Consider the following 27,589-nt stretch of genomic DNA (forward strand, 5'->3'; position numbering starts at 1 on the left):
AACTAAGAGAGAGGATGGAACCAAGGTGTACATTAAACACTATAGCAGTTTGACCAGTAGCAAGGCTACAGACAGGCTGGGAATTGTGACAGGGGCTATCACTATCATCATTTGACAAATACCGAGAGAACAAACTCCTGGAAGATTCTCACAGAGGAGGTGGATGCCCTACAGGTCAGACGAAGTGAGGATCCCATGGCGGAATTTACGAGCCTAGAGCAACACAAGACTTTAAGTTGTCCTCTATATGCTATGTTGATCAGCAGCATTTATTGAAGACTCTGGCTGATAAGAGTCTACAGTTACATACTAGTAACATGATATTTTATCATCAATAGTTTGTTTGACAATTTATGATGAGCCAACGGTTGATATCTGTACTTACATTGAATAATCATTTCAGTAATACGATACGTACCTTGACTACAATATGGTGTTGTGATATTAGATACCAAACATTTTCCCATCTGTTTCAATGCACATTGTGAAGATGTACAGAATGTTATGAATTAAAGCTGAATATATATTACTAAACTGCAAATGAGTAAAAAGTACGTCTCAAAATACAGACGGATTTGCTAGTTCTATTATTTACATGTTAAGGCTTGTTTTAATTGAAAAGGGACAATTCCAGTTCGAAACACTAGAAATAAGATTTCGTCTCTCAATAACACGTACAAAGTTGTATAAGAGTTGTCTTTATTTATGTCGAGAGAGCTGGTAACAGCAGTATTGAGAGGTCGTGGGATTCTGATATCAGAAGGAATTGAGGAAAGCCTTGTGATACTTTTTTTTACAGATGATGCCGAGGAAGTAACATCCACAGTGGCATCCATTCTCTGCATCATCTCCGCAAAAAGACAGTCAATATATGAATGGTATAGCTGTCTAACGGAATGTGTCTGTTGTATGCATAGCTAAGAAATTCCATACTATCTGTAATGACGCATTGCTAGTTTATCATGAAACAATTTGAAACTAAAAAGAAAATGTATCAATAATTAATCCGTTTTACCAATACTGCTACATTATATATGCATGTATATACTCGTGGAAACTTTCTACGTGAGATAGGTAGGACACATTTTCCGGGTAGGTAGCGTGCCTGATCCGTTATCGCCTGATCACCATACCTGACCAGACAATACAATATGAGAACCACATGTTTATTGTTTTATAGGACCGTACACCAGTAAACCTTGGCAGATTATTATCGAGGATTCTTTTGAATGAATTCCTCCTTTTTTATTTTCGACATTGAAATGTACGGAATAAGCCAATAAAATGGGCAACACAGTAATTTATACTATGGCCTAAGTCTATTTACTACTTTTGGAATTCAGTTGTGGCAAACGCTATTTCCTGTAAGGTCTAATTACTTGCTGTGCCTCTGAAAACGAGTCCGAAATTTCCGTTCCTTAATCTGGTTTTTGACGCCATAGCAGATGACAACAATGAAATGAAACAAGAATGTAAAATGAACTCAACGGATTATGTGTATTTACATGAAAAGTGGCAAATTAAACTGATCAGTTCGTGTTCTACCAAAGTTTATCTTTTGATCAATCCGTCAGATGAATTCAACACAAACTAAATCTTCAGTTTATTAATCTTGGGACACATATTTTGAAAACAGCTTTAACTGATTCACGTTTCTGTGTTGAATTCGTGCCCAGTGGATATTGTTCCGGACGGGTTGATAAACCATAATATCAACATCCTCAAAGTCAATTATTTATTGAATTATAACGTTTGACAGTGAAATGAGGATATTTTACAGTAAAACGACCAATAAGATCAACAGACACATGAGTTGGTGAATATGACGAAACATGACGACACGACCTGTTGACTACAGAACAGAATTGTCTTTGGTAACGTCACATGGTTATACATGATTATACGGTTGGTTAGAGAACAGGTGTGTCCTTTGGAAATGTATTAAATGATATATTCCTCGATGTTTTAGAACTGATGGTGAAATATTCCCCAAACGCGATTAACAATGAAGTGACAAAAATGTCCTCTACACAAAACGTTTTAATTTAACATTAACATAATATTCCTCATAACAGGCTGTTACTTCACGTCCAGTTGCGTTATACATTCCTAGATTGACCTGGACTTGGTTCGGGTGCCCCCAAAATAAACGAAATCCATTGTCATAGAGTCTTCCAATATTAATCATTCTATTTCGGAACTCCGCAGTTGGTCCGATGCTTCCGTGAAACTCAAAATACAATTGCCTAACATTTTTCAGGACTCCTGATGGTATGAAACTGTCCATGGCAGGCCACTCACTTCCCTCTATGTCCATCTTCACTATGTCGATGATTCTCTGGAGGTAAGATAAATAACAGTTAAAAGTAAAGCCATTGTTTCTTTGTATAGCGAATATACAAAGAAATATAGCAAATACATTACTACAGTCGTCAACAGATGGTTCATGAAGGCAATCAAATAACGTTGGCACTGTCCGTCAAATTTCGTCGGCACTGTTTCTGTAACACGTACCCAAGAATTTAATCATTATTATCACGATTCCATCCCCAGTGTATTACATATTGGTATTTGTCGTGATCTATATCAAAATATGCTGCAAAATAGTCGCCCTTCTATAAAAAAGAAAATCTCTGATAATACGAGAATAGATGATACTGGATACATTTGTCGAAACACAGAAGGAATCCTGAAGTAATAGGCGAACATATAAGTGTATGTCTACGATGTAAGTATAGCTACGATATATTCTGATAGTCGATAGTCCCTAAAAGGTTTGTATTAAGAAGACCTTTTATACAGAACTAAACCAGGAAATCTGAATAGAAGTGTATACGAGTACCTTTTGATCCATTATAATTTCAAGACTTTAACATATTGATAAGGAGAAAAACAGCAACTTGAAGATTCAGAATTCTTGCATTATTATGATTTTTTAACCATAGTAAACGTTCCAACAGACTTTTGTACAAATACACACATTCACTACCTTAGCTGACATATCTTACCCCTTCATGGCCAAGAGACTGTATGATGGTTTGTAAGTTCATGCACTTCCAATTTCCATTCATTATTCCATTCTTATCTGACAATCCCAGATTGTGGAAGGTGATTTTGCTCGATCTTTTATGGTCATTAAATCCCATGCTGCAATGTAATAATAAAAACGGAAGTGTTAATAAAACTGTTAATTCGAACTCAAAATTGATGAAACCAAGGTAAAATAAATGAACAGCGGACAAAATTACATGGAGACCATTGAAAAAAGTGCATGGATAATGAGACCTGGTGTTCCAGCAGGGTAAGCGTATTTTGCTGCAACGACGAGAACCGCTATGATTATCTAGCTAAAATCCAAGTAATGCCGTGTTTTTAGAACGAAAAATGGGATAGTGAAAACAAAACGAGGCACTCTTTTGAGGTAATTAAGAGCACCGACCTTCACTGATAATCTAGGTAAACAAACAGTTCGTTAAAACTCCTGGTATAGTCGAAAACAATACAACTACCGCATTATATATCCTAATTCTTTTAATTTCAATTTTGAAAATAATCCAAAACATTATTTAAGGAAAAAGAGTCCAATCATTTTTTTTTCTGTATACAAGCGTGGTAGCTATAATTTCTTTTTTCATTTATACGATTTCATATTTAGATTGCGGACCTTTTTCTGGAGTAGAGATTTTGCAATTAAACCCAGTATTTTTGAAGAAACTAATCAGCAAAACAAACGTCATGACAGGTAGCAAAGTGGATAAGTTCCATGCTCTGTAGCCAAGAGGTTAGGGGTTCAAAAACCGGGTATAATTGCAACATATCTACTCCAGAAAAAGTTACTCCATAAAAAGGTACTCCATAAAATCCCAGTTAGGGAAAATTAACTTATATGTGTATAGTATCCTTAGTAATACCAAATATATTTTGTAAATGAGGTTAATATTTCCATATCCTTAACGAGTGCGCAGTTGTTAACTTCATTATTAACAATGCCTTTAATATAACAATAAATAAAATAAAATGCATCATCCAATTTCCGATGAAAGTATCAAATGACGGTTTGATGGACCATTTTCGTAACTCTCACCCGAGATACTAACCTTGGATCAAACGCGTGAACCTCGCAACCGTAATTGGTAGAAATGTCGTCATCAAATCCCCAGTCATTGTTTATACTAAAAACAGAGATGTATAAAAAGCTTTGTTCTATATATAGACACAGTATTCATAAAGTCTGAGGACCGAACAAACCAGTTGTGAGTGATAAAGCATATACTACTGAATGAGTCGTTATATAATATAATTTTACAAAGAAAGTATCTATAATATCCCAATACATAATGATATTTGAGTTTAAAGTGTAGCCATTGCAATCAACGTGTTTCTTTGAACATTTCTCCTTGTATTCATTTTGATTGCAAATATTCTGCATCTCGAGTGCAAATATTTTCCATCTTAAATGCGTATAATTTCCATATTCAGTTCGGAAAGTTTCAAATGTTAAGTGCGGATATTTTCCATCTTGAGTGCCGATATTTTCCACCTACGAACTACCTACCCGAAGGAATAGACCAGACAGGGTTGTGAAGGACGATATTCTGTAGCATTACACATGTTCCAGCCTCCGTCGCTCGCCTGACCGACACGTACCACATCCTTACAGTGCTCCTGTGACGAGTGCATGTACCTGTCGATACAGGTCCCATTTATAATTCATACGATGTATACAACTGTTATTATCCGCTAGGTTATTTTCTATTTTATGTGAAATATTAAGTTTAGATTTTTTTTAACGTTGATGTGGAAAAGCGGATTTGTCTTTCCAAAAAAGTGTCATTGCCATCAAATAAAAGCAGGGCACATTTTATGCAAAAAATGGGGATGTTCCCCATTAACTAAAATCATACGACTTAATTATATTAGATCACACAAACCATTTACAATGTACCCTGTATAAAATCGATAGATTGTTCTCTTGGTCCGGGTTTCTTTCAACCAAGTTTGGTAAATCATTTATCGCTTAAGAATGCAGTACGGTTTGAACATTTATCTCATAATTCAAAATTGCAGAAGAAAAACTATTTTTACCTATTTTTCCTGGGGCAGTCTACCTCCGAAAATATATACATATGGTTGAGTTGCCTTTGCCCAAGGATGCTCCGAAAAGAAGGATTCTACACGTTAACATCACGTGTCTGAAACACAGTGTTACGCAAACATTACATCAGCATGCCCATATGACTACACAATACCATCAAGCATTCATTAGTTCATCCGAATGACAAATTGCCGAAGGAAGACAAAACAGGGATGGTTTACCAGATTCCATGTAACAGCTGCAACCTTACATACAAAGGGGAAACTGGCCGGAAATTTGGGACATGTCTATAAGAACATCAGAAAGACGTTGAAGCCATGATAGAAATAGAAATACAAGGAAAACATCGGAGATACAACACACTAAATCAGCCATTACAGACCATGCAAACACATGCAATCACATCATAGACTGGAACAACTCGAAAGTGCTTGAAAGGGCGGGCAACTGGAAAGTCGGGAAAACAAAAGAATCCATCTGGGTTAAGGGAGAATACAACACAACACCATCAAACAACTATTAGTTCACCCGACAGACAAATTCTCGAAAGTGGAAATACAGGGGTGGTTTACCAAATTCAATGTAATAGCTGCAACTTTACATACATCGGGAAAACTGGCCGGATATTTGGGACACTCCTAAAAGAACATCAGAAAGACGTTGAAGCCATGAAAAAGTAGGTCTACAATAGAAATACAAGGAAGGCATCGGAGATACAACACGCTAAATCGGCCATCATGACCATGCTAACACATGCAATCACATCATAGACTGGAACAACTCGAAAGTGCTTGAAAGGGAGGACAATTTGAAAGTCAGGAAAATCAAAGACTCCATTTGGGTTACGAGAAAAGGGTATTCGATGAACAGAGACGAAGGGGCCACCAGCTTCGTCATCTTTATGACTCCAATTTAACATCCACTCAGGGGAGGAATGGGTCAACATGTGACCGTCCCCCTGACTACCTGCAGTATTAGAGTGCAATCGGGCGAAATATCTCTATGATTTATGCTGCTGACTGATTCGGCCCAATATGGCTTGGTTAGTTGTTTTCAGAAGTTAAGAGTGGAGACATAAGGTATTTACACTCTTTACTCGACAAAGGAAACAGACGTTTTCAAAAACTCTAAAATCTCAAAAAAAGGAGTGATATGTCGGTGTAGTATACCACATGTTTGGTACTTACGAATGGTAAAGTAGTGACTTGTCGCTGTGTTATACCGCATGTGTGGCACTTAGAATGGTAAAGGAGTGATATGTCGGTGTGGTATATCACATGTTTGGTACTTACGAATGGTAAAGGAGTGATATGTTGGTGTGTTATACCACATGTTAGGTACTTACGAATTGTAAAGGAGTGATATGTCGGTGTGGTATATCACATGTTTGGAACTTACGAATGGTAAAAGAGTGATATGTTGGTGTGTTATATCACATGTTTGGTACTTACGAATGGTAAAGGGGTGATATGTCGGTGTAGTATACCACATGTTTGGTACTTACGAATGGTAAAGTAGTGACTTGTCGCTGTGTTATACCGCATGTGTGGCACTTACGAATGGTAAAGGAGTTATATGTCTGTGTGTTATAGCACATGGTTGGTACTTCGAATGGTAAAGGAGTGATATGTCTGTGGGTTATAGCACATGTTTGGTATTAACTAATAGTATGGGAGTGATATGTCTGTATGTTATAGTACATGTTTGGTATTAACGAATGGCATGGGAGTGATATGTCGGTGTAGTATACCGCATGTTTGGTACTTACGAATGATAATTTGTGACTTGTCGGTGTGTTATACCGCATGTGTGGCACTTTCGAATGGTAAAGGAGTGATATGTCTGTGTGTTATAGTACATGTTTGGTATTAACGAATGGGATGGGTGGGATATGTCGGTGTAGGATACCGCATGGTTGGTACTTACGAATGATAATTAGTGACTTGTCGGTGTGTTATACCGCATGTGTGGCACTTACGAATGGTAAACGAGTGATATGTCTGTGTGTTATAGCACCTGTTTGGTATTAACGAATAGTATGGGAGCGATATGTCTGTGTGTTATAGCACATGTTTGGTATTAACTAATAGTATGGGAGTGATATGTCTGTATGTTATAGTACATGTTTGGTATTAACGAATGGCATGGGAGTGATATGTCGGTGTAGTATACCGCATGTTTGGTACTTACGAATGATAATTAGTGACTTGTCGGTGTGTTATACCGCATGTGTGGCACTTACGAATGGGAAAGGAGTGATATGTCTGTGTGTTATAGCACGTGTTTGGTACTTCGAATGGTAAAGGAGGGATATGTCGGTGTGGTATATCACATGTTTAGTATTAACGAATGGTAAAGGATTGACTTGTCGGTGTGGTATACCGCATGTGGGGCACTTACGAATGGTAAAGGAGTGATATGTCGGTGTGGTATATCACATGTTAGGTACTTACGAATGGTAAAGGAGTCCCAGTTTTGGTAAAGACATCCTCTTTATATCCGCTGTAGGCGGTATAACAATAGGGGGTGAGACTGGTAGGGCGCGCATCTGAAGTGAAGAGGACAGTGCCATTTTTGAGTAAAAACTTATATATACCAGTATCAACATGAACAGACAGAATCATAATTCAAATCCATCGTGATAGCTGAAAACCGATAGGATGACGTGGACATGTTTTGAATAGATATGTGCGAGTGAGTAATACCTGTTCTTGATCTGACTTATTGGCCTTATTTTTTCGCAATAATCATGAAACAATTTATTTCAACTGATTTTAATCACATTTGTTGCACCAGATTGAAGCGGAGTCTCGATCTAAACGGCTAACTTAATAAACACACTAGTGACGTGAAGCTAGATGAGGGTAACATACGTTATACATTTAATGATATGATATACATGTACATTGTACTTCAGAAATGTGCCAGAGTTGTATCTTTATTCGTGTAACACTAAATATTAAGATATAATTTAATCTTGCTTGTAACAAACCTTTGTATTGGCCTAAAAAATTATGTTATCATCCCATAACGTAAAAAATGACATCGCCGTTTGTAACGTCGCTTTTGATTGGCTGATGCAGCGGCGTAATAATTTCGAACAGAAAAGAGTCCATCAATAAAAGTTGATTTCCACAGGGATTGTGTATAGTAGATCAAATTATAAGGATTAACTTGAGTATATTTTTTATATTATGGTTTATTTAGAGTACACTCCGTTTTTTGTAACATAACATAAAAAATATATTCAAGTTAATCCTTAAATAAAAAGAAAATACAAAAATATGTATAACAACTAAAAGAATATAAGTATATAAAGGTGAAATATCCATCCATTTCTGATTTCGAGATGTAAAAATGGTAGGTAATAGATTTAGCCCCATTATGTGTTAAACTTTATCTTATTTGGACTTCATACACAAATGTAGCACGTATGTGCGAAAAAGTCTATATTACGTATACTTATGTATACGTGTACTAACTTATTTACATATCTTAAGTATGATTCACCAGTTTGGAAATATGTAATATCGAAGTTTCACTTTCTGCACAAACAATGTTCGCATTTAACGTGTCGAAGACTGACTGGTCCCGTTGTCTTTGACTCAGCCATAGCTTGACAAAGGGACCAGTCGGTCTTGAAACGTTGCGACACGTTTAAAACGTACATTGTTTGTGTAGAAAGTAAAACTTTGATATGACTTTTTTACATGATTTAACTTAATACCAGATTGTACTGTTTATTTTGTAATCATTTCCTTACATTATGACTACCAAGAAAACGTTTGTCTTGACATGTTTGTTCATAAAAGATTGCAGTCCCTTTTAAATTGATTTCTTGCCTCAAGATGTTAGTTATTAACATTTAAGAACATTGAACAGGACACGCATAGAAGTAATCTGAACTTCAACTTACATGTCTATTAAATAGTTGGCTTCGCCTCAGTCAGCATAACGTATTCACGTTCATATCCCACCGTATTCACGTTCATATCCCACCGTATTCACGTTCATATCACACCGTATTCACGTTCATATACCATCGTATTCACGTTCATATCCCACCGTATTCACGTTCATATCACATCGTATTCACGTTCATATCACACCGTATTCACGTTCATATCACACCGTATTCACGTTCATATCCAACCGTATTAACGTTCATATCACACCGTATTCACGTTCATATCCCATCGTATTCACGTTCATATCCCATCGTATTCACGTTCATATCCCATCGTATTCACGTTCATATCACACCGTAGTCACCATCACAAAAGTCCATAATTGCGTAGAGTTATAGCTCTTCATATCGAGGCTTTTGATCATGATTATAATAATTCACCATATGACGTGTTTTAACTAGTATAAAAGTAACTTACCATATAGAGTGTGTATCGGCCTTTCGTAGTCCACATTCGCATTGAATGATTATAATAATATATGGGATTGAAGAGGTAGTGGAAGGACCGAAAGCCTTCCTCATACAATGCTTTGAGGACTGAGAGGTGGTGTATGTAGGCTGACGTGCTACTCTGGGCGTCTATCCCGTGGAATGTAACAAACAACTGCTGGACATCCGTCAACAGCTTGTTTTGTAGCAGCCAGTCTAACAAGAAGTCCTCGTGTGTGGACGTTGAAACAGCCATAAAATATTTTTCCTGTTGTAAGAATATATTTATTGCATGAAAAGTTTTCTTTAAAAGCAATCAATCGCTTTTTAGTGGAAATAGGTAGTTACAAAATAAATACCAGCAATGCAGAAAGCTTTACAAAGTATACAATTTAGTGTGCTGTATGATCATTTCATCTCATAGGATTTTCATAGGACTCATATTTGGTGAAGACAAACAAAACGAAATTCAAAGTTTGATAGAAAAACCTACTCCGGTTAGGTTTTCATTTGAGAAAAAGGAACCCATATTGCGAACAACAACGCTAGTATAGAGGCAACTGCTCTTCTGTAGATAGCTTTCTACTGACGTAAATGTTAATGGATTCCGTTGTAAGCATTTGTATAATTAAAACCTAATGGAGTGACTTTTTATTTCAAGTTATTATTGTTTTAACTACATATTTAGTAAAATATGTTGATAACGATGGACTTTACCCTATAATTGGTATCTTCCTTAGGTTGTTTTAGGACGTCCTTCAAATATCTGGTTAATTTTGATTCAGTGTCGCTGCAAAAAATATTTGGTGTTTAAGTTGTATTTTCTTCTGATAGCGATATACTCTTAATATTGCAAAATACCAGGGTATCGAATAGAACTGACAATACTAAATAGTATAATCAGACAATATCAAGCTTACATCAATCTTGACTTGAAAGCCCTACCTACCAATAAACCCGAATAGTGAAACCTACCTGCCAATAATCCCGAATAGTGAAACTTACCTGCCCATAATCCCGAATAGTAAAACCTACCAGCAAATATTGCTGACCAGTATGACGTACCAAGCACTTATTCTGATCATTAAGACATGCCGGTCACTAATGCTGACCAGTAAGACTTGCACCGCACTTATTCTGACCAGTAAGACTTTCCAGTCACTTATGCTGACCAGTAAGACTTTCAAGTCACTTATCCTGACCAGTAAGACTTACCAGTCACTTATCCTGACCAGTAAGACTTGCCAGTCATTTATCCTGACCAGTAAGACTATCAAGTTACTGATCCTGACAAGTAAGACTTGCAACTCACTTATCCTTACCAGTAAGACTTACCAGTCACTTCTCCTGACCAGTAAGACTTTCCAGTCACTTCTCCTGACCAGTAAGACTTGCCAGTCACTTATCCTGACCAGTAAGACTTGCCAGTCACTTATCCTGACCAGTAAGAGTAGCAAGTTACTTATCCTTACCAGTAAGACTTGCAACTCACTTCTCCTGACCAGTAAGACTTGCCAGTCACTTATCCTGACCAGTAAGACTTGCCCGTCATTTATCCTGACCAGTAAGACTTGCAATTTACTTATTCTGACTAGTAAGACTTGCCAGTCATTTATCCTGACCAGTAAGACTTGCAATTCACTTATTCTGACCAGTAAGACTTGCCAGTCATTTATCCTGACCAGTTAGACTTGCCAGTCACTTATCCTGACCAGTAAGAGTAGCAAGTTACTTATCCTGACCAGTAAGACTTGCAACTCACTTCTCCTGGCCAGTAAGACTTGCCAGTCACTTATCCTGATCAGTAAGACTTTCAAGTCACTTATTCTGACAAGTAAGAGTTGCCAGTCATTTATCCTGACCAGTAAGACTATCAAGTTACTTATCCTGACCAGTTAGACTTTCCAGTCACTTATCCTGACCAGTAAGACTATCAAGTTACTTATCCTGATCAGTAAGACTATCAAGTTACTTATCCTGACCAGTAAGACTTTCAAGTCACTTATCCTGACCAGTTAGACTTTCCAGTCACTTATCCTGACCAGTAAGACTTTCCAGTCACTTGTCCTGACCAGTAAGACTATCAAGTTACTTATCCTGACCAGTTAGACTATAAAGTTACTTATCCTGACCAGTAAGATGTGCAACTCACTTATCCGTACCAGTAAGACTTGCCAGTCATTTATCCTGACCAGTAAGATTTGCAATTCACTTATTCTGACTAGTAAGACTTACAACTCACCTATCCGTACGAGTAAGACATGCCAGTCCCTTATCCTGACCAGTAAGACTTGCCCGTCATTTATCCTGACCAGTAAGACTCGCAATTCACTTATTCTGACCAGTAATACTTTCCAGTCACTTATCCTTCCCAGTAATACTTGCAACTCACTTATCCTCACCAGTTAGACTTGCTATTCACTTATCCTGACAAGTAAGACTTGCAACTCAGTTAGACTTGCCAGTCACTTATCCTGATCAGTAAGACTTTCAAGTCGCTTATCCTCACCAGTTAGACTTGCCAGTCGCTTCTCCTGACCAGTAAGACTTGCAACTCCCTTCTCCTGACCAGTAAGACTTGCAACTCACTTATCCTGGCCAGTAATACTTGCAACTCACTTATCCTCACCAGTTAGACTTGCTATTCACTTATCCTGACCAGTAAGACTTACCACCCACCTATCCTTACCAGTAAGACTTGCAATTCGCTTATTCTGACCAGTAAGATTCGCAAGTCATTTATCCTGACCAGTAAGACTTTCCAGTCACTTTTTCTGACCAGTAAGAGTTGCCAGTCACTTATCCTGACCAGTAAGACTATCAAGTTACTTATCGTGATCAGTGAGACTATCAAGTTACTTATCCTGACCAGTTAGACGTTCCAGTCACTTATCCTGACCAGTAAGACTTACCACCCACCTATCCTTACCAGTAAGACTTGCAATTCGCTTATTCTGACCAGTAAGATTCGCAAGTCATTTATCCTGACCAGTAAGACTATCAAGTTACTGATCCTGACAAGTAAGACTTGCAACTCTCTTATCCTTACCAGTAAGACTTACCAGTCACTTGTCCTGACCAGTAAGACTTTCCAGTCACTTGTCCTGACCAGTAAGACTTTCCAGTCACTTATCCTCACCAGTAAGACTTTCATGTCACTTATCCCTCCCAGTAAGACTTGCCAGTCATTTATCCTCACCAGTAAGACTTTCCAGTCACTTATTCTCCTGACCAGTAAGACTTTCCAGTCACTTGTCCTGACCAGTAAGACTTTCCAGTCACTTGTCCTGACCAGTAAGACTATCAAGTTACTGATCCTGACAAGTAAGACTTGCAACTCTCTTATCCTTACCAGTAAGACTTACCAGTCACTTGTCCTGACCAGTAAGACTTTCCAGTCACTTATCCTGACCAGTAAGCCTTGACCGTCATTTATCCTGACCAGTAAGACTCGCAATTCACTTATTCTGACCAGTAATACTTTCCAGTCACTTATCCTTCCCAGTCATACTTGCAACTCACTTATCCTCACCAGTTAGACTTGCTATTCACTTATCCTGACAAGTAAGACTTGCAACTCTCTTATCCTTACCAGTAAGACTTACCAGTCACTTGTCCTGACCAGTAAGACTTTCCAGTCACTTTTTCTGACCAGTAAGAGTTGCCAGTCACTTATCCTGACCAGTAGACTTGCAATTCACTTATTCTGACCAGTAATACTTTCCAGTCACTTATCCTTCCCAGTCATACTTGCAACTCACTTATCCTCACCAGTAAGACTTTCATGTCACTTATCCCTCCCAGTAAGACTTGCCAGTCATTTATCCTAACCTGACCAGTAAGACTTGCAAGTTACTTATCCTGACCAGTAAGACTTGCAATTTACTTATTCTGACTAGTAAGACTTGCCAGTCATTTATCCTCACCAGTAAGACTTTCCAGTCACTTATTCTCCTGACCAGTAAGACTTTCCAGTCACTTTTTCTGACCAGTAAGAGTTGCCAGTCACTTATCCTGACCAGTAGACTTGCAATTCACTTATTCTGACCAGTAAGATTCGCAAGTCATTTATCATAACCAGTAAGACTTGCAAGTCACTTATCCTGACCAATAAGACTTGCCAGTTACTTATCCTGACCACAACTCACCTATCCGTACGAGTAAGACATGCCAGTCCCTTATCCGGACCAGTAAGACTTGCCAGTCACTTATCCTGACCAGTAAGACTTACCACTCACCTATCCTTACCAGTAAGACTTGCAATTCACTTATTCTGACCAGTAAGATTCGCAAGTCATTTATCATGACCAGTAAGACTTGCCAGTCACTTATCCTGACCAGTAAGACTTTCAAGTCGCTTATCCTCACCAGTTAGACTTGCCAGTCGCTTCTCCTGACCAGTAAGACTTGCAAGTCATTTATCCTGACCAATAAGACTTGCCAGTTACTTCTCCTGACCAGTAAGACTTGCCAGTTACTTATCCTGACCAGTAAGACTTGCAAGTTACTTATCCTGACCAGTAAGACTTTGCAAGTCATTTATCATGACCAGTAAGACTTGCCAGTTACTTATCCTGACCAGTAAGACTTGCAAGTTACTTATCCTGACCAGTAAGACTTTGCAAGTCATTTATCATGACCAGTAAGACTTGCCAGTTACTTATCCTGACCAGTAAGACTTGCAAGTTACTTATCCTGACCAGTAAGACTTTGCAAGTCATTTATCTTGACCAGTAAGACTATCAAGTCACTTATCCTGACCAGTAAGACTTGCAAGTCACTTATCCTGACCAGTAAGACTTGCAATTCACTTATTCTGACCAGTAAGACTTGCCAGTCATTTATTCTGACCAGTTAGACTTGCCAGTCACTTATCCTGACCAGTAAGACTTGCCAGTCATTTATCCTGACCAGTAAGACTGTCAAGTTACTTATCCTGACAAGTAAGACTTGCAACTCACTTATCCTGGCCAGTAAGACTTGCAACTCACTTATCCTTACCAGTAAGACTCGCAAGTCATTTATACTGACCAGTAATACTTTCCAGTCACTTATCCTTCCCAGTAATACTTGCAACTCACTTATCCTCACCAGTAAGACTTGCTATTCACTTATCCTGACCAGTAAGACTTGCCTGTCATTTATCCGGACCAGCAAGACTTGCAATTCACATATCCTGACCAGTAAGACTTGCCAGTCATTTATCCTGACCAGTAAGACTTTCCAGTCACTTTTCCTGACCAGTAAGAGTTTCCAGTCACTTATCCTGACCAGTAAGACTATCAAGTTACTTATCCTGACCAGTAATACTTACAACTCACTTATCCTGACCAGTAAGACTATCAAGTTACTTATCCTGACCAGTAATACTTACAACTCACTTATCCTGACCAGTAAGACTATCAAGTTACTTATCCTGACCAGTAATACTTACAACTCACTTATCCTGACCAGTAAGACTATCAAGTTACTTATCCTGACCAGTAATACTTACAACTCACTTATCCTGACCAGTAAGACTATCAAGTTACTTATCCTGACCAGTAATACTTACAACTCACTTATCCTGACCAGTAAGACTATCAAGTTACTTATCCTGACCAGTAATACTTACAACTCACTTATCCTGACCAGTAAGACTATCAAGTTACTTATCCTGACCAGTAAGACGTGCAACTCACTTATCCTGACCAGTTAGACTTGCCAGTCGCTTATCCTGACCAGTAAGACTTGCAATTCACTTATCCTGACCAGTAAGACTTACAACTCACCTATCCGTACCAGTAAGACATGCCAGTCCCTTATCCTGACCAGTAAGACTTGCCAGTCACTTATCCTGACCAGTAAGACTTGCCAGTCCCTTATTCTGACTAGTAAGACTTGCCAGTCATTTATCCTGACCAGTAAGACTTGCAATTCACTTATTCTGACCAGTAAGACTTGCCAGTCATTTATTCTGACCAGTTAGACTTGCTAGTCACTTATCCTGACCAGTAAGACTTGCCAGTGATTTATCCTGACCAGTAAGACTGTCAAGTTACTTATCCTGACAAGTAAGACTTGCAACTCACTTATCCTGGCCAGTAAGACTTGCAACTCACTTATCCTTACCAGTAAGACTCGCAAGTCATTTATACTGACCAGTAAGACTTGCCAGTCATTTATCCTCACCAGTAAGACTTTCCAGTCACTTATCCTCACCAGTAAGACTTTCATGTCACTTATCCTTCCCAGTAAGACTCGCAATTCACTTATTCTGACCAGTAAGATTTGCCAGTCATTTATTCTGACCAGTTAGACTTGCTAGTCACTTATCCTGACCAGTAAGACTTGCCAGTGATTTATCCTGACCAGTAAGACTGTCAAGTTACTTATCCTGACAAGTAAGACTTGCAACTCACTTCTCCTGACCAGTAAGACTTGCAACTCACTTATCCTCACCAGTAAGACTTGCTATTCACTTATCCTGACCAGTAAGACTTGCCAGTCATTTATCCGGACCAGCAAGACTTGCAATTCACATATCCTGACCAGTAAGACTTGCAAGTCATTTATACTGACCAGTAAGACTTGCCAGTTACTTCTCCTGACCAGTAAGACTTGCCAGTTACTTATCCTGACCAGTAAGACTTGCAAGTTACTTATCCTGACCAGTAAGACTTTGCAAGTCATTTATCATGACCAGTAAGACTTGCCAGTTACTTATCCTGACCAGTAAACTTTCAAGTCATTTATCTTGACCAGTAAGACTATCAAGTCACTTATCCTGACCCTTATCCTGACCAGTAAGACTATCAAGTTACTTATCCTGACCAGTAATACTTACAACTCACTTATCCTTACCAGTTAGACTATCAAGTTACTTATCCTTATCAGTAAGACGTGCAACTCACTTATCCTGACCAGTAAGACTTACCACTCACCTATCCTTACCAGTAAGACTTGCCAGTTCCTTATCCTGACCAGTAAGACTTGTCAGTCATTTATCCTCACCAGTAAGACTTGCAATTCACTTATTCTGACAAGTAAGACTTGCCAGTCATTTATCCTGACCAGTAAGACTGTCAAGTTACTTATCCTGACAAGTAAGACTTGCAACTCACTTCTGCTGACCAGTAAAGCGTGCAACTCACTTATCCTCACCAGTAAGACTTGCTATTCACTTATCCTGACCAGTAAGACTTGCCAGTCCCTTATCCTGACCAGTAAGACTTGTCAGTCATTTATCCTGACCAGTAAGACTTGCAATTCACTTATCCTGACCAATAAGACTCGCAAGTCCCTTATCCTGATCAGTGAGACTCGCAAGTCACTTATCCTGATCAGTAAGACGCGCAACTCACTAGTCCTGACCAGTAAGACTTGCCACTCACCTATCCTTACCAGTAAGACTTGCCAGTTCCTTATCCTGACCAGTAAGACTTGTCAGTCATTTATCCTGACCAGTAAGACTTGCAATTCACTTATCCTGACCAATAAGACTCGCAAGTCCCTTATCCTGATCAGTGAGACTCGCAAGTCACTTATCCTGATCAGTAAGACGTGCAACTCACTAGTCCTGACCAGTAAGACTTACCACTCACCTATCCTTACCAGTAAGACTTGCCAGTCCCTTATCCTGACCAGTAAGACTTGTCAGTCATTTATCCTGACCAGTAAGACTTGCAATTCACTTATTCTGACCAGTAAGACTTGCCAGTCATTAATCATGACCAGTAAGACTTTCCAGTCACTTATCCTCACCAGTAACACTATCAAGTTACTTATCCTGACCAGTAGGGCTATCAAGTTACTTATCCTGACCAGTAAGACTATCAAGTTACTTATCCTGACCAGTAAGACTTGCAAGTTACTTATCCTGACCAGTAAGACTTGCAAGTCACTTATCCTGACCAGTAAGACTTGCAACTCACTTCTCCTGACCAGTAAGACTTGCAAGTCACTTATCCTGACCAATAAGACTTGCCAGTTACTTATCCTGACCAGTAAGACTTGCCAGTCACTTATCCTGACCAGTAAGACTCGCAAGTCACTTATCCTGACCAGTAAGACTTTGCAAGTCACTAAGGATGACCTGTAAGATCTACCAGCCACTAACGCTAACCAGTTATACGAACCAGTCACTAATTCTGACCAGCTACTATTTTTATGCTGACCAGTAAGACTTGCAAGTGATTTTCCTCGCTGTTGGTCTCACATGCACGGCATTATTAAAAGCACGATATAGAATAGTTATCGTATAAAACTGTGTATAGAATGCAAAATACTGCTGAAATAGTTCAGGAATGTTGAAAATGCACAAAGTAGATAAGACACAGAAGAAACCTACCCCTTACTACTCTATGTAGTGTTTTATTTGTCCCAAGTGTGTATACTTACGTGGTCAGGATCACATGCTTCTTACATCCATGATCAACCTGTATTTCATCGAAGAACATTTCGCCCTCTTTACTTAGAACGTCCCTATTTACAGTGGAAAACACAATTGGTATTTAAGCAACTTACAATCATGTACAACCGCTAAATTCATATTTCAAACTTGTCGTGTTATGATCACAAAGGTTTTTAACAATGAATATCATGTATTTATAAGAACTCTTTATAAAAAAGAATGGATTGTTAATATACATCAACTGTTTAAAACTAAAACTTGGGGTTACATATATTGTATAGGATATGCAGTAGCTAATATACATAGATTTCGTTTAAGGCAGCAAAAATGTTCATCACAATGTGAATGGGACAATCACATAAAACTTTATCAGAAAATAATTTAAAAAATACACTCTAAACAGAACAAGCAATGTGTATACTGATGTAAGAATGAAACCTCAAAGTGTGGAAAGGACATTGTTCTATGATGGTAATGCAGACTTAAGACATCCCCTTTGTGTGCCCTCTCTCTCTGTTTACACCTGACATTACACAAACAACAATACTACTAAGTGAGATATCTATCACTTTTTCTGATTTCAAATAATCTGCTACTTTTTTCTTTCGTGGCACTTTCATCTTTCACTGATTTCGCCACCGTCTAACCTTGTATGATTTTAATGATGTAATAAGGGCTAACGTAATAGGTAACAACAACTGTCAGAACAAAATCCCTCTTACGTCAACAGGTAGGCATCACAGCGCTGGGCGTTGTCACCTCTGTATAGGTCACAAGTATACCATCCTTTTCCTACCCCACCATAGACTGTTTTCCTGGGACAACGTATTTGTAGATTGGTCATGTACCTGAAATCGGAACGATTTAACTTACATTAAAAATAATTCTGGAGATGAATTATCCATTTTACAAATGACATTATCATGCTAATTCAATCATTAGAAACAGGCACCTGTCAAACACTGTAAGCTGGCAAATGCCATACTTTGAAAAGATATGCCAGTATATGTTACTTTTTTTCTCTTGTGTTGCTGTTTGATAACCGAAGATCGTTTTAACTAGAGGATAAAATATGCAGATTAAAAACAGACTTAGTAATTAAAGACGGAAACGACATACGAAAAGCAGTGTGAAGTATGAAGTTACGTAATCACTATATGGGTTAGAAGCAAGCGATAGGTAACCACAGTATATCTCTAGTAGTCAGAGGTATTACACGTGCACACAGACAATAACGTACATATATAGGAGATATATTAGAACAGCAGTAAATTGATCCTTACGGACGATAAAATACTATAAGAAAGAAATATATCTCAACAACATGATATTACTACAAAAAGAACAAGTCTTAACAACATTCTATAAATCAAAAACATCTCAACAGCATATATCATGATAAAAACTGTGGCCAACGTTCAAAGAATAATATAACGGTAAAATTACCATAAAATTTAACACACAAATGTGGAAATGCTTACGATATTTTTGTTAATATTAGGGGCAAACTTCGTATAATTGGAGAAACAAAATCTGTGTTACGACTGTGAAGATGATAAACATATTTACCTTTGCTGTAAACTGTACAATTCATCTCTGCTCATCTCTTGTAGGATTTCAGGGTCAGGAATAAACAGCTGTCCAAAAAGAGAACTACGTCAATGAAAGTTATCATCAAGCCTAAGAGGAAAGCAATTACGAGATATTGCAATAGTTTTTATAAAACTTCGTATAAACCATAATTCGCGTGACTGTTCGACTAGTGTACAGTGGCAGAAATAGTGTGGGAAAATTTATTCTTCTTTTTTCTAATTGTAAGAAAAACATTTCCCAAGTTTGATTATAAGAAATCACCAGGGGTTTTAGATATAGAGAGACGTCCTGGAGACATGTATTACTCATTTTAAAGAACATCTTATATACTTTTCAGGGCCCCATTAAGGTGTGTAATTATGTAATTGAAAAAAATAATAAAAAAAATAACAATACAACTCCTTAATTTAATTTATTTTTCTTCTAGCAATGGCTAGGTGTAAACTGTACATATTCATTTGATACATTTCAATATCACAATGTCACAATGTCAATTATTCATCTTTTTGAAACATCATTCTACTATACACTTTCTATTCAGCGTTTAAACGGTCATACTCATGTCAAACACAACGGGACACATTCGCTATGTTCGGTTCTACATTTCTACATATCCAAATATAACTGAATTAGGATGTTAATGTTCCTTGGCACATAAGATTTCATTTAATTACTCAGAAATAGCTGTCAGTTCTAGACATTACTAACGGGCCATTTATTATATCCTGAAATGTTCCATAGTCACGACAGTATCCAACATTTCTCATCAAACAATCATACACATGTATTAAATTAGCGTTCGGCATATTTTACTGTAGGTATAATTATGACAATGACGTCATCGCTACTTCCAATGTTAAAGTACTGTATTGTATTATTATTGTTACTATAGTTTTAAGAAATCTACTTTCATTTTCAGTTTGCTCTCGACATTTTTCTTTTTTTTTTTCAAATTTACTTTTTACTTGATGATTTGTTTAGAATATGAATGTTTTTATCAAGGAAAATATTATGATTAAGTTTAAGAACTAGGCTGTTTAAGAAAATAGAGATAATTAGAAGAAACAAAAGTGTATCAACGAAACATTTTTCATTTATATGTAACATTACAGAACCCCATCTTCACGTGGAAAAAAGATGATTTTTTGTATATTTTGTCATAACCTTTTCCCCAATGTCCTCAAAGTCTCAATGAACAGTTTAATTCAGATGATGACGGTTTTTCCCAAAAAAACACATACTGGAGAGTTCATGGTTTGTATAGCCCGTTATGTATTGAGTAACATGGATACTTACAGCGTGTGGCGGTGATGTGGCTTTGCGGGGCTGACTGATGGGGGAGATGCTAGGTATCCTGTTGATCAGTTTACGGGTATTAGAAGAGGATCGATTATAAAATACCAATAACGCACACACGGCTAAAACACACAAGCAGATGATCTGCCTCTTCCAGACAGTACCCTTCATGTCCTCCCCGGAGAGCCTATAAAGAGAAGAAATACGTAGATATGTTTCTCTGTACGTATACGAAGTGGTTTTACTTTCGTGACCTTTTTCAGTTTATATATCATGCAGTTAGTACTAACTAGATGTTAACTTTCCGATATTAACTTGAAGGAAAAAGCTATACAATTTTCTGATGTTCAATATCTGTAGATTTCATTCAATGTAAAAAATGTCAACAATGGCCTATTTGAATTACTCGGCGGCACTGTATTTTACCGGAACAAAATTTAGGTAGGGATTACAATCGTATGAAACATTTGCTGATTGGCTTATTAAGTTGTGCTAGTCTTTAAAGGAAACCTAAACTCTTTAACATGTTAAAGTAACGTAACTTTTTGAAAGTAAATACATTACCGAGTAAAATGGTGAAGTTTGGTAGAAATATAATCATAGGTTATTAAGAAAGCCAAGTTATTGCCTCTGATGTACATCTGCTATTCAGAGATAGCACCAACATTTTCTCATTTGTTTTAGTAAATTTAATTTAATTTTACCAATTTAGCTAAGAACGTGATGCTGTTGACCTATGTGAAGAGGAACTCTCATTCCATCTTGATCAAGCTGTATTGATATCCTAAGATCCATCGACACTGGATCCTTTGCATACGACTTGAGAAAAGTCATAAACTACATTCCAACAATCAGCATATGTGAGGGAAGATTACATCTTGCACTTACCACGGAAATCTGATATAAGATGACGATTCAAAACCTGAAGTCCGAATCAGAGCTCCTTGACAAATTAAAATCCACATCAGATGCCTTAGATAAAGTCCGATTCAGAGCTCCTTGACAAATCAAAGACCCACATCAGTGCCTTAGACAAAGTCCTAATCAGAGCTCCTTGACAAATCAAAGTCCCACATCAGATGCCTTAGACAAAGTCCGAATCAGAGCTCCTTGACAAATCAAAGACCCACATCAGATGCCTTAGACAAAGTCCGAATCAGAGCTCCTTGACAAACCAAAGACCCACATCAGATGCCTTAGAGAAAGTCCGAATCAGAGCTCCTTCCTTGACAAAACAAAGACCCACATCAGATGCCTTAGACAAAGTCCGATTCAGAGCTCCTTGACAAACCAAAGACGCACATCAGATGCCTTAGACAAAGTCCGAATCAGAGCTACTTGACAAATCAAATACCCACATCAGATGCCTTAGACAAAGTCCGAATCAGAGCTCCTTGACAAACCAAAGACCCACATCAGATGCCTTAGACAAGGTCCGAATCGGAGCTCCTTGACAAATCAAAGACCCACATCAGATACCTTAGGCAAAGTCCGAATCAGAGCTCCTTGACAAATCAAATACCCACATCAGATACCTCAGACAAGGTCCGAATCAGAGCTCCTTGACAAATCAAAGCCCCACATCAGATGCCTTAGACAAGGTCCGAATCAGAGCTACTTGACAAAGTAAAGTCCAACATCAGATGCATTAGAAAAAGTCCGAATCAGAGGGCCTTGACCAATTGAAATCCACATCGGAGGCCTAGGACGAATCCAACCCAGAGATCCTCGACAAATTTAATTCCCACATAAGATAGCTCAGACAAGGTCCGAATCAGAGTTCCTTGACAAATCAAAGACCCACATCAGATGCCTTAGACAAGGTCCGAATCAGAGCTCCTTGACAAATTAAGGACCCACATCAGATGCCTTAGACAAAGTCCGAATCAGAGCTACTTGACAAAGTAAAGTCCAACATCAGATGCATTAGAAAAAGTCCGAATCAGAGGTCCTTGACCAATTGAAATCCACATCGGATGCCTAGGACGAATCCAAACCAGAAACCCTCGACAAATTTAATTCCCACAGAAGATACCTCAGACAAGGTCCGAATCAGAGCTCCTTGACAAATCAAAGACCCACATCAGATGACTTAGACAAGGTCCGAATCAGAGCTCCTTGACAAATCAAGGACCCACATCAGATGCCTTAGACAAAGTCCGAATCAGAGCAACTTGACAAAGTAAAGTCCCACATCAGATGCCTTAGACAAAGTCCGAATCAGAGCTACTTGACAAAGTAAAGTCCCACATCAGATGCATTAGAAAAAGTCCGAATCAGAGGTCCTTGACCAATTGAAATCCACATCGGATGCCTAGGACGAATCCAAACCAGAGATCCTCGACAAATTTAATTCCCACATAAGATGCCTTAGACAAAGTCCGAATCAGAGCTCCTTGACAAAGTCCCAAATAAGAGATCTTAGACAAAGTCCGAATCAGACCTTCTTCACACAGTCCTACAGAAGAGATTTAAGACAAAGTCCGAATAAGAGCTCCTTGACAAAGTCCCACAGCAGAGATTTAAGACAAAGTCCGAATAAGAGCTCATTGACAAAGTCCCACAGCAGAGATTTAAGACAAAGTCCGAATAAGAGCCCATTGGCAAAGTCCCATATAATAGGTCTGAGACAAAGTCCAAGTCAGAGATCCTTTACAAATTAAAGTCTCGCCTCAGAGCTCCTTGACGAAGTCCCACATCTGACTTCCTGTACAAAGTCTCGCCTCAGAGCTCCTTGACGAAGTCCCACATCTGACTTCCTGCACAAAGTCCACCACTTAGGCATCAGATGAACCATCTTTGTATAGATACGGTGTTTCCCGGTAAATAGGTACTTCTTGAAAGTCAGCGCTGTTATCACGTGACCAGTCACATCGGAAATACCATAAGAATCAGTCTCTAGGACCGCTTCTCTTTTTCAACTTTAGAAACAACATACGTAAATTCCACTCCGCTAATGTTTGTCTAATTGAATTGCGTCCAGGTGAGGTAACAGAAGAGTTTCACTCCAGTAATTGTGAAGTATAGTGTATTATCAATAGCTTGAGGACATAAAAACCACCTTTACCCATGTTTGTCCAGAAACAGAATTACATAGTCAGCATACCTGTTAAAGGTCAACATCCTCAATACTTTGATCAAGATACATATGTGATATGGAACCTCGTTATCCAGTGCTATATTAATAGCCTGGGATTATACACACTTCATAAAATATACTCCTGATCAACAGCTTATGCTGTTTAAATTATTCATAGCATAATGAAAACACCAAACAGAATTGTTTTTATAGTTCATAATTTATGACAAGGACTCGGAGTTAAAGTTTTCTATAACCCTAGCCCGGATATCTGACATCTTTATACCAATACTCCTTCTTTCCGCCAGCAATGAACATCACAAATACTTAAATGCAATCGGTTTATTCATCTTCATCAGAACATCAGCAAAATTCAAATGACAATCATCCAATTACCCTTAACCTATAAACGTTTTCCGGAGCGATATATTTTTATTATGCTAAGCATAATAACTGTGATGATATGTTCAAGAATGTTGCACTGTCATTTGAAGAGTCACTTAATTTCAACAAAATACCGTGGCGCCTGCGTTTATTGTCTAACTGACAACATACCTTGACTTCCATTCATACAAACCCAGGAGGAATCGTGAACAGGAAGAACTAGATTAATTTAGTACTTTGATGATATGCATTACAAAATTATTCTTTCTAACGAAACTCTCGTTTCATTACACTAAAGGATTGAATCTTGCTCTGGACGAATTCAAGGGGTAATGAAGTTAGTTAGTCTGAAACAAATTTAAGCAGTTCCTTTTAAATTTGTTTCAAGACCAACTCAATTCATAGCAGTTCATTAAATTTGTTTCAAGTTTTTTCTCAATACTGATAGTTTGACCCAGATTTTGGAGCTTGTGCAAGTCGCAAGTCTACGTATTGACGTCATGTAAAGAAAAATTGTCCGTCATTGAAGGACCATCTTACAACATGGTGGTGTACGCAAGCTGTTCAAAACAGTCAAGTTATGAAGAAATAAAACACAAAAACATATTTTCAATGTCATGTTTAAGTTTTGTTGATGAATTTATAAGTTTTATTATAAAATTCATTGACGTATAATCTCGGAAGAATAATGTATAGACTAAACATGTATTTTATCTTCAATAAATAAAGTTTATTATTATTATTATAGACGCGGTGCGCAGGCGCAGCCGCCAGTCTACGGAAGCCATCTTTTCGGTAGCAGGAAGTGGAGAGTGGCTATGTTAAGCTGCAGTTATTTAATGACGAGTTAGATAGGAAACCAGACGTGGTTTGAAAGGAAGAAACGATCTGATAAGGTAGTTTGGGTGGTGACACTGACACAAGAGGCATATATGATAGCTAGAGGGAGAATTTATACGGCAGTGCATGAATTGTCACTTCCGCTAGCAACAGCTGATACTGTTTTACTGAATGATCCTTTTTAGTCACTTGGACAATTCCTTGTGTAGCTTCTATAAAAATGTGAAATATAATACCAGTGGTATCTTCTTTGTTTACAAGTTGTACTCCAATTCTAATACTAGTTTCCCTTCGCAAAATCGGAAAAGATGTATTCATACACACAAGCAGTGTTAATCTGGTAGCAGGTACCATTTGGTAGTTGCATTGAAACGAGCTTCAGTAGTTATTTAAAAATATTAAAATGTTTTAAATGCCTAACTGTTACGAATCGGTGTTTTAAGGTGTCATATGAAGTGCTCGGTGTTACGAAAACTTTGCCAACGGTCTTCTGTGGCTATCTGATAACTGTCTGAAAAGTTTAATGATACTCTGATCGGGTAAGTGAGAGTTAAAGTCAGATTAAATAGTTGAAGCTAATTCATTGAAAGAATTTACTGTGTCAACAAATCATGCTTTTATACAATGGATGTCTTTTGTCTCTTGGTGATCCTCCCCAACCGTGATGAAACAAAACAGGTCGTGTAGAGACAGTCACGTGACTCGACGTTAAAAGTCTGAAACAATATGTTTGTTTTAGGTAGCAAGACTGAAAAATTAAGGTAGATCTGGAAGGTTTTTTTTAATTTTTAATTTTATGTGCGAAGGGTTGGAGGAGGCTACTTTAAAGCCGACAGTGCAAGTTAAAAAGCTTTCAATTGAGATTATTTTTTTCTGGTTTTGAGATCTTCACCATCTGTTCCGACTATCGTTTCTAAGGAAGTGCCGACATTTTTGTTTGTCCTTACTTGGTAACGAGAATGGGTCTCGCTTGGTATAAAAAGCGCATTACCTGTCAAACCGGTTATCATTTGTTCAACGTGTTCGGAAGGTGACACTACTATATGTAATAAACCGCACACCCTAATCGGCAACCGATACCAAAAATCAAACGCACCCACCTGGAGACTATGAAACACTGCCAAGCGGGTTGTTACGTGTAGCACGTTCTCTTTGGGATTATGCATTAGGTATTTTAAATGGTCGTATTTTACTATTATTTCCACTTTTCTTAGATAAATGATATTGTTGACGTGTTTCATTTCAATCATTTTAATTTTATTCAACTGATCTGTTAAAAAATGTATAAAAATTCGTGAAAGTGTTCTATTCATATAATATAGTAGTGTCACCAATGAACAAGCACGGACAAACTAAAATGTCGGCACTTCCTAAGAAACGAAAGTCGGAAGAGATGGGGCAGATCTCAAAACAAGAAAAATATCAAACTGTTTTTTTCATATCTCAATTGATTTTTTTTCAACTGACGGTGCATGTCAACTTTAAGTATATTCAGATCAATTGCATCTTCATTACAGTTTTTTTTAGGGTTTTTAATGATAATATCGGAATGAAAATTTGATTATGCATATGAAATAGAGAGGTGTCATAAAGAGGTTTACTACTGGGTCGCGGGTTCGAGATCTACGTGCAAGTGGGGCAGTCGCCAGGTACTGGCCGTAGGTCGGTGGGTTTTTTCCCTGGGAACTCCGGCTTTCCTCCACCACCAAAGCATGACACGTTCTTAAATGACCACAGCTGTTAATAAGACGTAAAACACTAATAAACCAAACCAAACCAAAAGTTTGAAACATTCATATTATAGACTTATTTTTAGTTTTGAAGTTCATGCTATACCTTTATAGTTGGGGTTCACGTCTTATCTTTTGTTTTAGTGTGTACGCTCTTCCGGTCGCAATCCATAAGATCAATTGGAGTTCCGGTGTTGATACATCACATGTCACAATTGTTTCTAACACACATTGCCTGAAGCGTTATACAAACGTGTCTACAATAGCGCCTTTCTATAAGCGTACTATACATCCATGGATATGCCTGCGGCATCTTTTTGTTATGAACTTGGCAGGACAAAATACATTGGTGTATTTTAGGACCATATCAACCTCAGATCGATGTAAGTCACACGCATTTTATAACGTTGTTTCCAAAACATCCTTCACATCATCGCCTTTCCACAAAAATGTTTTTTACACTTACATTTTTATGGATATATTTTGCTAAGAACATAAAATAATCAAAGACATAGACATTAGATGTAAAAAAAAAATCACCAATACGGTTATTTTGTCATGCTGATGCTTGGTACAAATGAACCTCCACAAAGCAATTACACTCAAAATGCACTTAACAGCAATAAAACGTGTGTTCTTACCTGTTTTCTCACCCCAGTAGGTTACAATTTAGCTGCCAAGATAGGTCTTCAAAAGTACGACTTACAGGGTCCTAACTGTCAACATAGGCACTGATGTACTCATAAATCTCGGGCTCGGTGAGTTAGCTGTTTGTGACTGGAAG

At 37.9% G+C, this 27,589-nt stretch overlaps 1 protein-coding gene across 1 annotated transcript; it reads right to left on the reverse strand.

Annotated features, from left to right (window-relative positions):
- Positions 1 to 1,591: 1,591 nt before the first annotated feature.
- Positions 1,592 to 27,589, reverse strand: LOC110465406. The gene is made up of 12 exons (XM_021521200.1): positions 27,447 to 27,589; positions 20,773 to 20,959; positions 19,453 to 19,520; positions 18,606 to 18,731; positions 17,871 to 17,954; positions 10,209 to 10,281; positions 9,481 to 9,759; positions 7,549 to 7,643; positions 4,556 to 4,684; positions 4,098 to 4,172; positions 3,009 to 3,147; positions 1,592 to 2,338 (listed from the first exon to the last, which is right to left on the reverse strand). The coding sequence occupies exons 2-12, from the start codon at positions 20,941 to 20,943 to the stop codon at positions 2,027 to 2,029; spliced, it is 1,551 nt and encodes a 516-aa protein (XP_021376875.1). The 5' UTR covers positions 20,944 to 20,959; positions 27,447 to 27,589; the 3' UTR covers positions 1,592 to 2,026.

The sequence above is a fragment of the Mizuhopecten yessoensis genome, unplaced genomic scaffold, assembly GCF_002113885.1.
Source record: "Mizuhopecten yessoensis strain PY_sf001 unplaced genomic scaffold, ASM211388v2 scaffold1581, whole genome shotgun sequence".
Taxonomy (NCBI): domain Eukaryota; kingdom Metazoa; phylum Mollusca; class Bivalvia; order Pectinida; family Pectinidae; genus Mizuhopecten; species Mizuhopecten yessoensis.

What these genes read in the sequence shown, in the direction of transcription:
- LOC110465406 (XM_021521200.1), bottom strand. Translation starts at nt 20,943, where the DNA reads ATGAAGGGTACTGTCTGGAAGAGGCAGATCATCTGCTTGTGTGTTTTA. An exon ending in CCACATCACCGCCACACGCT is followed by an intron (nt 19,521 to 20,772) that starts GTAAGTATCCAT and finishes CTTTTTGGACAG; the next exon opens with CTGTTTATTCCTGACCCTGA. An exon ending in GTTCACGCGTTTGATCCAAG is followed by an intron (nt 3,148 to 4,097) that starts GTTAGTATCTCG and finishes ATTACATTGCAG; the next exon opens with CATGGGATTTAATGACCATA.